The sequence below is a fragment of the Neodiprion fabricii genome, chromosome 4 (genome assembly GCF_021155785.1).
Source record: "Neodiprion fabricii isolate iyNeoFabr1 chromosome 4, iyNeoFabr1.1, whole genome shotgun sequence".
In the NCBI taxonomy this organism is placed as follows: Eukaryota; Metazoa; Arthropoda; class Insecta; order Hymenoptera; family Diprionidae; genus Neodiprion; species Neodiprion fabricii.
The window spans coordinates 21,743,986-21,759,336 of record NC_060242.1 but is presented as its reverse complement, the minus strand read 5'-3'; the positions used below and the strand labels follow the sequence as shown (position 1 = coordinate 21,759,336).

The following is a 15,351-nucleotide window of genomic DNA, read 5'->3' as shown; positions in this document are numbered from 1 at the left end:
TACCTTTTAATCGATCGTTACTTTTTGTAAAACGCAAAAAGCTTTACTCAAATCTTCAGTTGTAGGGTAAACCAGTCGCTGATACGTACGAAGTTTTGAAAGCCGAGGGAAATCGGGCAACTAATAAATAATACGCGTAATTATCGACATGTGACGCATCAAGTTGTACTTGAAAGTCCTTATGTTACTATTATTCCACCGTGTTGCCGGGATATTTGATGTCTGCGTCAGACGAGGACATCGACAACCGCATTTGCTCGTGAATGAGCAGGACGTTCGTATCAGCGACACTTCCTCAGCGGTGGACAAGACGATAAGTCACCGAGCTGTGCGGGTCTACAGCAGTAGCTCGTTTAATCGGAGAAGAGGAGAGAGCTTAGCCATGAGTTTGAGTTGCGGCAAAAAAGTGAGTGACGTACGAATTATTTTTCTAAGCCTTCGAAATAACCGTGACGTGAGTACTGGCGAATTAAACAAATGAACAAATAAATAAAACGTGCATTCGTCGAGCCATGAGATGCGGATCTTTCCAATCTTCCGCTCGTTGATTATGTAGGTAGACGGTGAGACATATCTAAGTACACAAAATGCGATTGTTCTTGACCTGCATCTGGATTTGTAAATATCGCCTTGGGCATGTTTCGGGTGTGCAGTCAGGCCAAAAGTGGTAAAAACCAAAAAACAAGCAGCTTACATTCATCAAATTGAATTTTATCAAAACAATATTCTCTGTGTGGATAAAAAATCCAGAACTTAAACCGATGACGGACTGTAGTAATTGTATTATTTATGGGGTTATAGTCAGTGACGTTAACGTAACGAAACATCGATCAAGAATTTTTATTTTAAAACCTTAGAATGACATAAAAATATAAGTATACGCTTTACTGAATTTCAGACAATCCTACAGCAGCAAAATAACAATTTTTATTAGAATTGCATGGTAACGTTAAGGTTACGGATCTCAACCTCATCATTTGACTATATACAAAGATCATTTTTTTTTTTGTACGTTCTTTTGTTTCATTTGTTCGATATCAAAATCATATCGTTCGTCCGACTCAACAAATTACAGCTAATTAACCACATCACGTGCCCGCACGCATTCGCACAAGGAACAAGGAAAAATGCGAAAAACCTTGTCTGGGTTTATTTTTACCGAGTTCAAGCCTCGGCTTGTAAACAAAACGAATTACAAACCATCGAATTTTAACGAGGCATATGTGTTTGGGCTTAAAAAAAACAGTACTTGCAAAACAATGCTATGATCTCTCTAAGGTGATGCGCGCGACAACTAACCTTTTTTTTTTAATGAAAACTAATTTGGAACGACTTCATTAGTATACAGACGAATAAAAGTTATACCGCACAACGGCGTTGTGGCTAATATTGTGGATTACCGCATGTGTCTTATCGCAAAACACTCTACCGAGTGCGTGTTGAAACGGATGTCTACTTTAAGAAAAATTCCCTGAGTTGGACGCACGAGAAAAGAACTGTATAAATTTATATATCCCTTAATTACCAACGTGTGGTAAATAAAAAATTGTTTTTAGTCCGACATCTTCGTTGAGTATAAGAGAAAATCTCTCTCAAGCGAGACTCTCTACTGCGCACGGATCACCGATTCTTAAGGCACTCGTGATTTTTGTACATAACCGATGTCACAGGTTCCCGACCTCTAATAACACTGTATACAAAACTTGGCAAGAAGCGTAAAAAATATGTAGATATACACAATATCAGCAATATACTTTGCCAATTATTTCGCTGTTTTTGTTTTTTGGAATTACTCCTTTCAATGTGACTTATACCTTCAGTAAATACCACATGAACGGAGTGTTCAACTTCATAGATATGCATAAATAATACTTTGTTTTCAACATTGTACGCGCACGGTGATATGCGGTTTAAAAGGTGAAAGATATTAGAACTTCATTTCACAAGAAAACAAAAAAAAAAACCAGAGTTACGATAAAAATTGCCTGTTTCGTGGCCATTGAAGCCCGTCGAGTTGATATTTTTGGATCAATTAGGGGTAAACGTTTATCATTACTGCAAACTCATTGTGAGCTTGACGAAGTAAAATTTGTTCAAGTGATCGGTATTTGAATTCATGTGCAAGTTCAGACGTCGCAGATATCTGAAAATAAGTATTTTTTACATCGTTTTTAATTAAAGGCCGATATATAACATCACGTTCAAAAACCGATAGTTATACAGCGAAAATCCATGTTTATAGTTGAGTGATATTCGAAGGATAAAATATCTGCGATTCATTTTAGCACACGCATGGATTAAAATAATAAGAAAACCAATAGGTAAGTGACGTGATAAAATTGGTCCTGGTCCGATACATAAAAAATTCCTCAGAAAATCACAAATCAAAAAACCACCATTAAATTATGTCAGAGAGTTACATTTAATTAACAAATTCACGAGGCAAGAGTTTTCATCTCCAACATTAAGGCACCGCTGACTTGGCTTGTAAATATACATTTCGTGACGTCATAAGCACCGCAATTTCAACTAAGGCCGCTAATTCCATTGGTCATTTCCGTTAGATCCGACCAATGAAATCACTTGCAAGTAGAGACAGACTTCTTTTGGATCATGAACGAGCTCCTGTCACCTGAAAATTTCCTTGTCGAATAGTGCCGTATTCACGGAAAGATAACCGATGTAATTGGTTTTCTCAGATTACGTGTGTGCTTTTATCCGTCTGTATCTCCCTGTCGAAAGTGAAAGAAATTCTCAAATCACAGAAGCGGTGAATATTCAACAAGTCGGTAATTCCGATCGGGCACGTGTGATGCGATGTGACGTGATTTTATTTATTTTCATTACTATTCGTAATAAATGTTATCAGCGATCTACGTTAGCAATGACTGAGATACGGACGTGCATTTTTATTCAAGCTACGATTTAAAAAAATTTCCAGTCAGATTCGTACCCCCGTTTTCGCATACGAGAATTACCATATCAAAAACCACCCTGAATTGTAGAATTTCATTTTATCAAAGAATAAATTCACGTCCCTTGTAACAAATTATTATTTCATATAAATCTGCAGTATAGTTGTTGGCACGATAAATTACGTACTGCGTTATGAAAAAGAGAATGATTGAAACAATAAAATATGGCATTACTTAATTCAACCGGACGTTTCTTTGGCTCGAACATTCTGCATGTTTGAATATTCCATATTCTATTAGATGCTCGTTAGATACGGCCTACCAAAGTTTATCAAATGAACTGTGACAGTAAATAGTTTTTTGTTTCTGGAATTTCGAATCATTTGTGATAAATACTTGTAGCTAAAGACAATGTGTAATGAATTTTTTTTTTTCAAACAAGAAAAGGGAATATCTCAACTATTTTACCGCACCAAAACGGTATGCATCATTCCACGAAATTCGACATGATCAAATTTTCAACAGTTAATTGATACTATTTGCATTACACTGATAAAGTGATAAGATATATATACATAATAAAGAGAGAGAGAAAGAAAGCGGGGTAGAGGGGGGTGACCGCGAATCTGCAAATCGAATATCTGCAAAAGATTTTAATCGTGACCAAATATATCGTAACCTAACAATGATCGCTAATTACCAGTTAATCACTGGTCATTATTCAGATGTGTTTTTAATCTAATCGTAATTTTATACGAGTAAAAAAAAAATGTGCTTGCGTTATATTGTACATTCGCATATACTTCTGCTCATATTGTGCAGCATTGATAAACATTTCGAAACAATACACGTTTATCTTTATCTTTTTAATCTCTGTTTATTGGACAGTTTTTGTAGGAGTAGAGAACAGATGAATATGTAACTATAATAGCGTATGAAATTTTATTTCGGTCAAAAAATTGTACAACGAATGTTTTGAAATTTCGAATATTATCTCTCGTTTCGCACACCACAGAGTTTCAACGACTGATTCTATATCAGAAAGCGGGTTTCCTGTCCTTATATCACAGAACCGAATGAATGAAAAGGTCCGAAGCTTCGAGTGCGGTTAACTTTCAACGTTTACTCGTAATTGCTCGTGAAATAATTTATCATTTTTTTCGTCTCCTAAAAAATTTTCTTACGCAAGAATGAGACGAAAGTTACGAGCAATCGCGAGCAAACGCGATTCGCGCCAAAAGAGTGTGAATTTCAAAAACGAGAGACCAAGATCACGGAAGTGAAAACAAACCGGGCTATTTCCGAAAAGTGAGTAACTCTAACGTCGACGAGTACAGATCTTAGCCGGTATAGTTTTCCTTATCTGCAGGGAACAGAAGTGGAATAGAACCGCTGACTACGTTTATGTAGCGGACTGTTAGGGCACGCATTGGTTGACAGATTGACAAATGAGAGTTGATAATGGCTCGCAGCCCTACTCTGCATTTAATTGAAGGATGCACGGCGAGGTAATCGTACGAGGATGTTAATACCGTTCGAAAGTTCTCAAGTGTCGAGCTATTCACTATACGGCGTTGTCAACCTGCCGGGCCATCTGTAATGGCTGTTTAATACCCTGTACAGAGATTAACGGTTCCTCGGTTGGTTATAGATTACCGCAGTGCTCGGTTCGTCCGCTGATGATTTATACGAAAACATTACCAGTGCGACCTGGACTTTGTTAACGCGGAGTTTCTACTCTGCTCCAGGGACTCAGAACCCTTGGGGGTGCATACCCCCTGCATATGCGTGGCATAACCTATATGAGATTATGGAGCCTGAACCTTAATACTGACTTTAAAATGATTTACCGCCATTACGGATGGTTCGATTGAAATTGGAGGAATCGCTGTTTAGATCACAGAAATCGAGGAATTCTTATTTCTTATAGCTGACTATCCGTTATTATTGTTTCCACCGAGAGGTTGACCATCGTCGAAATATGGTGATGTCTCCTGAAACCTTAGAAAAATCTAGCGAAATCATCTGAAATTTTATGATGGATTTTGAAAACAATTGAAATTATTTGCATTCCTGTGAAATATCGTGAAATCATTGGCTATCAAAATCATCTGATTGCGAGATCTTGTGAAATTCTGTGAAATTATCTGCACTGAGAAAAATTTCATTTTTTACAGAAAAATTCAGTAAAACAGGTATTGTTAAAAAAAACTGTTTGAATATTGTTGGAATCACGAAAAACGAGGTACGCGTAACCATTTTGCGATATCGTCGATCCTTTTTTGGTAATTGCAGCGCGAAATCAGTTTGTTCGGTTTACTCGACTTTTTTAGTTGAATAAGGCTTTAACGTCAATTTATTGTTGCGCAAGCATTAAATTTTCGCAAAAGTTACACGAAAGTATAGTAACAGTGATCGTAATGAGAAAGAACAGTAACGGATACCAGACTTGTCGGTAACAGATAGAAAACTAATATTCATTTTCTACCTAGAACTATTTTTCGATTATGGTAAAAAATGAAAATAATTAAGGACTGAACGGTAACCGGAACTGAACAACCTGATGAGCGGTTAAGCTCTCGACTGTTGTAGAGTAAATTGCATATGGGACCACCATATGAATAAATAAAAATCAAATTTTCCTCATATCTTTCTCGGTTCGCAAAATGCACAGGTCTTTATTACAGAGAGACATCGGAGACGCTAACGACTGTAATCAATTTCATACTTAATACTGTAAACATAAGTTGCAGCCTTGAAATTAGTTTTCGCCAGTATGCGAGCGTATCTGTACGCAAATTGGTAGAAAGTGATAGCACATGCCACGAGTGAGATTTTCTTCTTCGGCACACCTCGTACGAGATCAATCGAGTCGAGTCGAAGAGAATGTTGTTGGCAGCGTTTCATCTTTTGCTTCACCACTGCAGATGATTATTATTGATTATTTTGTTGGTTTCTAAGGTCAAGCAACCGTTGTTCGCAATCTCATTTCCATTTTTCAATTGTGTGTTCTCCGTCAGTTGAACCCAACCTACCTCGTGCCGTACAAACCGTGAAAATATCGATAAACAATACAAGCATCTCCTATTAAACGGCTTTCGGGACAAACAGCATGACGCGGAGTTACGTGGCGGAGATGAGAAATTTTCCCGTACGGTCCGGGTTCAAAAATCATCTATAATCGCAACTTTGATAATAGACGTAGTAGTCGTACAAGCGATGCACTCAACGCGAGCGGATTTATCACGTTTATATGCCGGGCGATATCGCGCTCTGGAATATCGTTTTACATGGAACCGTGTTCCAACCATCGTCTGGTTTTTCAAGCCACGCTGAATACCGGCAGATACGTTTCGTTCTTTCGTGTATATATACATATAAACTAGCCATTCCATTTCAGTCCATAATACGGTATGCAGCATGTTTTCCGCGTATACGCAAACTCATGCTCCGATCGGGTGCATTATCGATCAACAAGCCATATAATTTGTATGACGGAGTAGTAAAATCAGGAAAACAAATTGCACGGACAACACTGTAATACCTGGACCATAATCATTTTTCTTTAATTGTTTTCTCATTTGCACACACATACACACACACACGCACAAAGTACGTTTAAGGTACGGACGTGCAATGTAAAATCCGATAATCGAACACACAGGCTGCAACTTGCAGAAGATCGAGGTATCACATACATGTTATACACATATAGTTATATTATCAGGCATATATTTTCGCGAGTATAATAAATCGCTCTGCATAATCGGGTAATTATCCAATTAGCACCAGTGTGACGTGTCTGGACGTCGAAAGAGCAAAGCGAACACAGCTCGAGGAACTCCCTCGGGATTGGCGGGGACGGCGCCGAGTGGCACAAAACGCGCGACGATATCGCTTCGGCGACGTCGCGTTTCGACGCGATCCTGCTGGCGCTCTGTCAGTTTCAAATCGTCCGAACGCGGACTCGCATGTGCAGTGTGACGTTGCGCACCGGGACCGGCTACTACGATGTGAATATGCAGATAGTCGGACAAACACACGCGATGCGATAAAACGTTACGGTTTGATCGGAGTATAATGGAGATTTTTATCCGTCGCCATTTGTTTTCGCTCGCGCGAGTCGACTCGGATACGGTTCGATTGATCCATTGAAAAAATTCAATCAACTCTGATCTGGCAGTGATTTTTACTCTGACGGATCGAAGAAAATCGGTCAATACTTGACGACAATGCGCTTATAATTTTAACTGTACAGCGAGACTGTTGCCGATTTGTGATAATTATTAAACCGAACATTCGAGATATCGTGGTTTCAGTTATCCCATTATTTTTCACCGATCCGAGAGTAAACTATGGTGGCCGATACATCGACATTCGACGTGAGTAACTCAAAGAGATTATCAAATTTTCATGCGTTGAAAGGGCAGGAGAGCGGATGAAGAATCGGTAAAACGACCGAACGCTAAGGCGCGCTGAATACAAAGTTTCTAAAAATTGTCGAATAACTCAGGAATCGATGGGAAAGTTGATCGTATTTTTTCATCGTCTTCTTTGCTCGTCGAATCATCCGATTCGTACCGAAGGTGCATTGAGATCGGTAAGAGTGGTTTTAAAACCACGCGCATTACATATTCGCTTTATACCTGAGAATCTTTTTATATATTTATATATCTGCATCGTTAAGCAAAGCCTCGTGCCGGTGGCGCTACTTCTCTTTATATTACAATGTTTACTTTAAGTATTAAAAAAAATGCAAGGTAGTACTTTGTATCTGTAACGGTATCCGCGGGAGTCAATGCATCAAGTGATTCGATGTAACAGGGATGTACGCGGTTAAAAGTTTATCGCTCAGTGGTAAATTAAACAACATGTCTGTGTTAATGAATAACAAAAGTGCAATGAAATTTTATACATCGTAATTAATTGATATAGTAATTTATAAATACGCACACGCGGAACGCGCATCGTTCTACAATAACCGCATAGAATAATCAGTTATAAATAGAGTTAATTAGTTGAATTATTATTTAAACGACAGAAATCCTTACGTATCCAATAAAAGAATCATTGTAATATAACACGCGTAATATATCCATCGGTATTTAAAAAACAACATTATTTTATTATTATTTGTTTGCGTCTTCTTCCACAATCAACATCCGGTGAATTATTCATCCGCCCAATCAATATTACCGCTAAAAATATAAACGGTTTAATTATATACAGACGAAGATGAGAAAAAAAATTTCGAGTGCATTCTTGCAGAATTTAGAATAGTGCGATAAGCATTAGCTAAATAGATAGATAAGTAATTGGTTCCAGGCATTTATTCTACAAATGTGATTCGACTTATGACTTCAAATATGTCGTCCTATACACGACATACATACGATACTGATATTATATTGTTCATAATTTAGTCATAATCGTCAACCGACGTATGAATCAACTTGCACGAAAATGACACGAAATTTAAAATTTTTACACATTCAATTATGATTATCACATCAAGATTATCAAAGTTTTTTTGATAAACGATTAACAATATCGTAAATAATACTTAGATCTAGCGTTTGGTCAATATGAATTGTACAAATTTACAAACATGGTGCACGCGAACTTGAAACGCTGTCAAGAATTCGGAATAGCATTCGTATATAGATCAAATCTGCGATCTAGAGTATAATATCCACTCAAATGTACCGATAAAAAAATGAATACATCATGCTCCTAGGTATTCAAGTCTTTTCGGCAGATTAATTCTCACCGTTCGAAATATGGAAGTCCATTATAGGCCTCAGAAACAAGCTGATAGATACAGGCATAATCTATGTTCGACTGTAACCATCTCAGTCAAGTCCTACCATGTGATTGAATAACTTTCAAAGGATACAGGTGGTTGTGACGTTTACGCTTGAGATACTTTTCATCGTCGGATGGAGATTTCCAGTTGAAGACAAATTTCTCCGTCAAAGTTTAATTGATTTCAATTTAACTGGGGCTGAAGTTCCGGGAAAATTTAGTCATGATATAAGATCTCTGAATATTTTTCAATTTTATTCCCTATTGCATGTTATACATATTATAATACTTGTACGAATAATTTTCTGATTTCTGAAATGAGCTGTTATTTATTAACATTGAACGAACAGAATACTTCTGGCATTGACAAGAAAATGATGCCCAAGTACATATTTGAGGCATCTAAGGGTGACATTTATGGATAATGCAGTGATTTCTCGTAATTAAGCCGTTGTGGTCACACGGGGTCCTTTCAATTTAAAGTAGTAGGTTCCAAGCTACCTCTTACGGACCCGCCGGGACCACAACGGATTAGGACCCCATGATAGTTCATTTGAACTGTGCGTCTGTGAAGTTTAGGGAATATTAAATTGATCGAATCTAAATCTTGATCGACTGCGGTACATGGTGCCTGGACAAAGGTTTGATTTAACAAAATTCTGAGTAACCAGCCAGCACCCATGATGCATCCCTTATGCAGCGTGTTTCGCTTCGTTACTCCTTTCAAGGTGTAATTGCTCGCTTGTTCACTGTTAACACAGATGACGGAAGAACTTCTTTTTTCGGCGTTGGGGTTCGCGACAGACCCAAGCACCGATAACCATCAGCTCCTAGAGTCGCCAACGTTCACGACGATGTCGTACGAATACGAGACCCCGTGTACAACACCGACGAGCGAAACGTCCGATCCGTCTGACTATACGCTGACGCCATTGAGGGAAACGCCGGAATATTACAACGGAAATTTATCCTCATCGCCGGAAATGGCGTGGAGCGACTGGTCCTGCACGAACGGTTCTACGTCATCCTCGGGTAGGCTGCACCCACGCGAAATGCGTGCAGTAGACATTATACCTAACATTTTCGCTGCTCAAGATAGCAAAGTAACCCCAAGTGTCTAGGTGCGCGTGTGTTTGCCGAGAGGAAATGGTGGAACTTGACGAATTGAACGGCCGACTACGCATGCGCAGGCTTTCTCAATTTTTTAAGCAAGCCGGTTACACCTGTTAAACCCGACCTACGGAGATTACGTTGGTGATTCCAATCTTTGGCAAAGAACATCTCAATTATATTAGATATAGTGTTTCGGAAAGACTTGTCAAACTTTTATTGCCAGTTTCAATTCGTCACTAGACGCGGGAGAGTTTGACATCTCGTGTCCCGTTTCGAATAAGTTGGCTCCCCTGATCTGCAGACGAAAATATCACCGCGATACAACGACCTGACCAATCGATAGAGTTGTCATTCTGCACATGCGCAGTAGATCACCCTTCGTCGGCCTGCCAAGTTTCACAGTTTCCTCGCGGTGAAATATGTAATTCAACACGATACGTGTTCAAAAATTCACTACTTTTTTTTCTCTTTCTTTCGCTACAGGATACCTCAGCGAGTTCAGCGAGCTTAGCGAACTTGACTCCGAACTAGAATGGTGTTTGGATCGCAGCTGGAACGCCGGCCTACCGGAGAGAACCCCCCTCTGCACTCCTGGCTGCGAGGGATTCTTGCATCTTCCCTTACCACAGCCGCAAGTTCAGCAGCCTCACTTTCAGCACGACGAACCGCTACTTATATTAGGAATCGATCTTCGCGCGATCGAAGATTCGCTAGGCACCGGTAAGAGGTTTAAAAAAAATATTTCAACCGATTTATGCACACTGCACGGCTGATTCAATCATCGCACGAGTCGAGGACGGATAATTCTTCATCGTTGTTGTTTCCCCGCGAAATTTTATCAGCACCCATTGTTTACGTATAGAGAAATATGAACAATTTCCACATTTATTTTCTTCCCGCGAAGACACTTGGAATCCAATTCTGTTGGATTTTGCATTCTAGTTTCTCAATGATGTGTCTTTTTGTCGTTTGATACATAAGTCGGGAAAAGAACAAGTTGGAACCGATATTGGTTGGTACGAAACGTGTGTAGATGGCGCGGTGAATAATTATCGTGACATCACACAACAGCAGCCAATGCGATACACCTTAGAAAAAGTTTCTCCGTTTATCCTTCTTGGTACAGAGAATTAGATATTTCATGCGCTGTGACAAACGGTCATTTGGCAATGATGGAAGAATATTGATAACCGTGCAACAACCGAATTAATATAGCCGGTAATTGTTTGAATATCATTATACATATACCTCCTCTCTCATTATAGATCAAAACAACAATCAAATCGAGGAGAACTTACTCGTACAATCCGCAGCTAACGCAGCTCTTGCCACTCACGACTACACAAACAGAAATCTAGCTAACGCCGCGGAAGATCGATGCTTTCCTTGCACTTATCAAGGTTGTGCAAAGGTACGTTGCATGCCAAAATTGAATTGAAAATCTTTCTTGGGTCGAAATTTCGATGCTTTTGTCGTTTTCACCGCTAATTGCAAAATCTAAAAGTTCACCAAATTTGAAAGCTTCAGGGTTTACCGTTTACGACAAATATCTAAATCGATCTATGTTCGAATCCTCAGCAGGTTAAATATTGTATTTCAATTCTGATTTCATTCTTATCCCCACCAACGAAGGAATATAAGCCCACGTATTTTTTTAATAAAACCCGTCTGAAAGACAGCATAATAAATACTCATTTCTTTCTTGACAAACACATTTTTCATTGATCGGTATTTTTTACGACGAATTTAAAAATTCAACGGCCACGAGTTTCGAACAACGTGAACTTTCAGACATTAATGCAAGAGTCGCGACATTTATGTATCCATTATATCGTTTCCGAAGATATAAAAAATGTTGCTGCCAGAATATAATTGACAGAATGAGAAAAAAAAATTTTTTTTAAAAAAGACACGTAACATGTTTTCGTGTATTTAGATGTATGCAAAGGCGTCGCACTTGAAGGCCCATTTGCGGCGACACACGGGTGAAAAACCGTTCGCGTGTACCTGGGCCGGATGCGGTTGGCGTTTCAGTAGATCAGACGAGCTTGCCCGGCACCGCAGATCACATTCCGGCATAAAACCTTACTCCTGCGAAATGTGCCCGAAGAAGTTCGCGAGAAGCGACCACCTAGCCAAGCACCGTAAAGTCCACAGGAAGAACGCATCGCCGATATTCCCGGGTCCGGGAAATAGGTGTTTCCGCACGACAAAAATCAACCCCGTTTCCACAGAGATGTGATCAGCATAAAATTATATATCGGTAAAAAATCTACCAGCTACGCGATTCGATGATGCATGTGCCTTACGAGTTTTACTTTTCGGTTGCTCGTGATCACGACAAGTATTACACGTATTGCGAGCTTCATTCGGCCCTCAAAAACAGATTCGCTGAACCGAGAAATGAAAAAGTTTTAATATTGTTTAAAGTTTTCGCTAGATAACTTTTGCTGCGCTGGCAAAAATTGTGCAATTTTAGCTGAAGATTTTATTAAGGTAACAAGTGTTTTACATGTTTAGAATGATAGTAGAAATAGCAAGCTTTTTATTCCGTGCAGCGTTTTAAAATTCCATTAACAAGAATTTCAAATTTTTTCAGACATACGTTATTACCTATTTTTGCGCTTACAGTGAAAACTTTGGATTGTTTTTCGGTCGTCGACCCAAGAAAAATAAATATTTTCTTGTCTTTTCAACTGCAGAGTGCAGCAGTTTTTATTTATGCATAAGGTATGTATTTATGTACGGTAAATTTTACCGTGTATATGCAGTTGTGCGTTGAATTCAAATTTAAATACATTTCGTTATAATTTGCATCCCTACAGCCGTTGCTAAATACTTACAATTAGCGATTAACATAATTGCTGCGATATTTTCGGTCATTTGCCTGAAGTTTTTGAGACGCTGAATACTCTGAAATGGTGTTTGAGTCGATTTAGAGCGATGGTTATATTATACTTGCGATTATAGGTATTATCAATGTAAATAATATGTGCAATGCACGCAGTTTGGCAAGGACTATTATCACAGATGAGTATCGTGTATTGTTTTTTTGTATCATTTCTTTTCGACGTTTCAATCTCTATGCTAACGCCGACACATTCATTTTCCATATCCACAAAAAACTTTCATCTTTGCTCAATTTCAAATACAGATGGATAGCAACGGCTGCGAAAAAGACATTCGATTGTCACATCACCTCGACCACAGCTCTTATTTTTAAGCCTCTAACACTCGTTGAACGTATCTTTCACAATCGAAACCTGTTATCTAGATAAGGGTGTTGAACTATACATCGATTCAACTTACACCTACGGGGCATACCGTGATAGTGTAAAAAAAACAGAAAAGCCAAATGCGCAAGCGTCAAATCGCGGCATTCCATCCATAGATTCAACTACAGTGAAACTTCAGTTATAAGTTTTTCATGGGGTATGGCAATACTGACGTATAAGTGAGATAGCTAAATATTCCAAAACTTCGGAATTGTAAAATTAAGAAGTTACGCTTGTCAGCGGTTTTATAGGTATCATCTTGTCATAGATGCATTTACCTGTAGCGAAATCGACTGATTATTAATTACAATATTTTACCGTAGCCCGCGCCCGGTCAAAGCTAATCCAGTGACAGTAAGACGAGACACCGACCTGGACTTGCCAGAACGTATTTGGGACATGAATCGGCACATGTCTGAAGTTACGCCATTTAGCGATAAAAAAGTAGACTAAACATCCGAACACGCGCGCCACCTAGCGATAGGCAAGGTGAACATCAAATCAAAAGTTTCGACTAAATAGTCAGCCGTCGCAACGTATAACCGAATACGTAACGTGTAATGGCGAAAAACGTACAAGTGAAATATTTTCACATTATTTGTAGGCAGAAATTTGCAGGGCCAAGAAAATTCAACGCAGAAACGAGAAAAATGTACAAGTGCGAAACGTATAACTGAGGTTCCACTGTAGTTCGCGCCGAGTATTTTTTCCACTGGTCAGGTTGACCAACGCAATTGCGACTAGACGATAGCTATCATAATACGCAAGGATATATAAGTTATATTGCTTTGAGAATTTGAGGCAGGCAAGATGTCACGGATCTGTATTTAAGTCAACATAACCTCGAATCGCTTGCGCGTATCGACTGTTCCCACTAGACCTAACGAGCCAGAGTTGGCTTGGTTGGCCAGCCTGTCTAACAATAAGCAAAGAAATTGGCGCATGTGTACTTGGGTTTCAAGTTTCCTAAGAGACCGTCGCGATATTGTATGATATGTATATTGTATACATATAATCGACATAAGTTTATCATGTGAATCGTACCGTAGATTAAGCCAAAGAATCATGTGCCAAATGTACTTTTCATTTCTTTATTTTTTAGCCTCTTTCGAAAGAACGAATGGCAAAAATCTCGTGCCATATTCAGATAATCAAAATATTTCCGCAAGGGATGACGGGTATAACAAATAGAAGAACGTTAAGTAGGAAAAAAAATTATATATTTTGTGTGTGAAAGAATCAAGCGTTCGATTCGTATAATACATCCGTCGCTAATATGCATATATGTGTATACATACATATGTTATTACGCTTGTTATTGCAAGATACCTGAACGTCTGAACTTGACACGACAAATATATGTACATATACCGTATACGTATAATACACATATATTGTATATTATAAAATAATATATTTTATATGCAACAAACAATACTCTTTTATATAGACAATAAGTTACGCACTATAATATACCGTAAACTGTAGATTAGTGAATTGTTTAGTGATCGAATGAATGCAATAATTAATTAATTAATTAATTTTTTTATCGAGTCAATTGATAGGCGTGTGAGAACAACTGTAAAAAACTGCGGATCGCGCAAAAATCAATCTGCGTTGATTGAAGAGTTGAAAAGGCGGTTTAACCCGACGCGTAACATTGCCATACGTGTGCAACACCAATCTCTATATTTTTATTTTTTCCTTTCGAATATCTTGTACGTACATACTCTACACGCATAAGTCAAGCACATGTTATTATTTTTATACATGATAATTTGTTCACGATAATTTCAACGCGCGTAATGATTTCAATGATTCGAAAACGCGCTGTATAGCTATACTTGCGGCAGTTATACTTATACAAGTATGAATATAGGGATATATAATACATAATATCTTTACTTTTATTATTATTATTGTTGTTATTGTTATTATTATTATTATTATTATTATTATTATTGTCATTACTACTATAAACTGTTTTCCAACAGCTATTAAACTATTTCCATGACATTTGAAAAAGTAATAATAAAGTGCAATTATCAATATTATTTGTCTGCATATCCCGTTTCTCAATTTAACGCTGAACAATCTTACAGGCGACGGAAGGGTATACGTGAACGAATACGAGTGCAAAGGTAGATATAAACTGTGGAGGGTCGTTCGTGTCATTTTGTTTCAAGCCGCTGTTCCAATATTTTTCCGATGGATTTTTACCTTCGTTTTCTCTATTTTTTTCC

At 38.3% G+C, this 15,351-nt stretch overlaps 2 protein-coding genes across 5 annotated transcripts in view; one reads left to right on the top strand and one right to left on the bottom strand.

Moving 5' to 3' along the window:
- LOC124180748 (chromatin assembly factor 1 subunit A-like) overlaps nucleotides 1-15,351 on the bottom strand; it is a 28,289-nt gene that overhangs the window by 4,198 nt on the left and 8,740 nt on the right. The window lies entirely within an intron of this gene.
- Nucleotides 323-15,156, top strand: LOC124180754 (zinc finger protein 76). 3 transcript variants are annotated; one of them, XM_046566513.1, is made up of 5 exons: nucleotides 323-406; nucleotides 9,482-9,752; nucleotides 10,317-10,553; nucleotides 11,099-11,244; nucleotides 11,770-15,156. In XM_046566513.1, exons 1-5 carry the CDS (start codon nucleotides 383-385, stop codon nucleotides 12,073-12,075), a joined length of 984 nt encoding a protein of 327 aa, XP_046422469.1. In that variant the 5' UTR covers nucleotides 323-382; the 3' UTR covers nucleotides 12,076-15,156. The 3 variants fall into 3 exon arrangements, with proteins under 3 accessions (XP_046422469.1, XP_046422471.1, XP_046422468.1); XM_046566515.1 differs by lacking the exon at nucleotides 323-406 and adding an exon at nucleotides 545-563; XM_046566512.1 differs by lacking the exon at nucleotides 323-406 and adding an exon at nucleotides 6,855-7,297.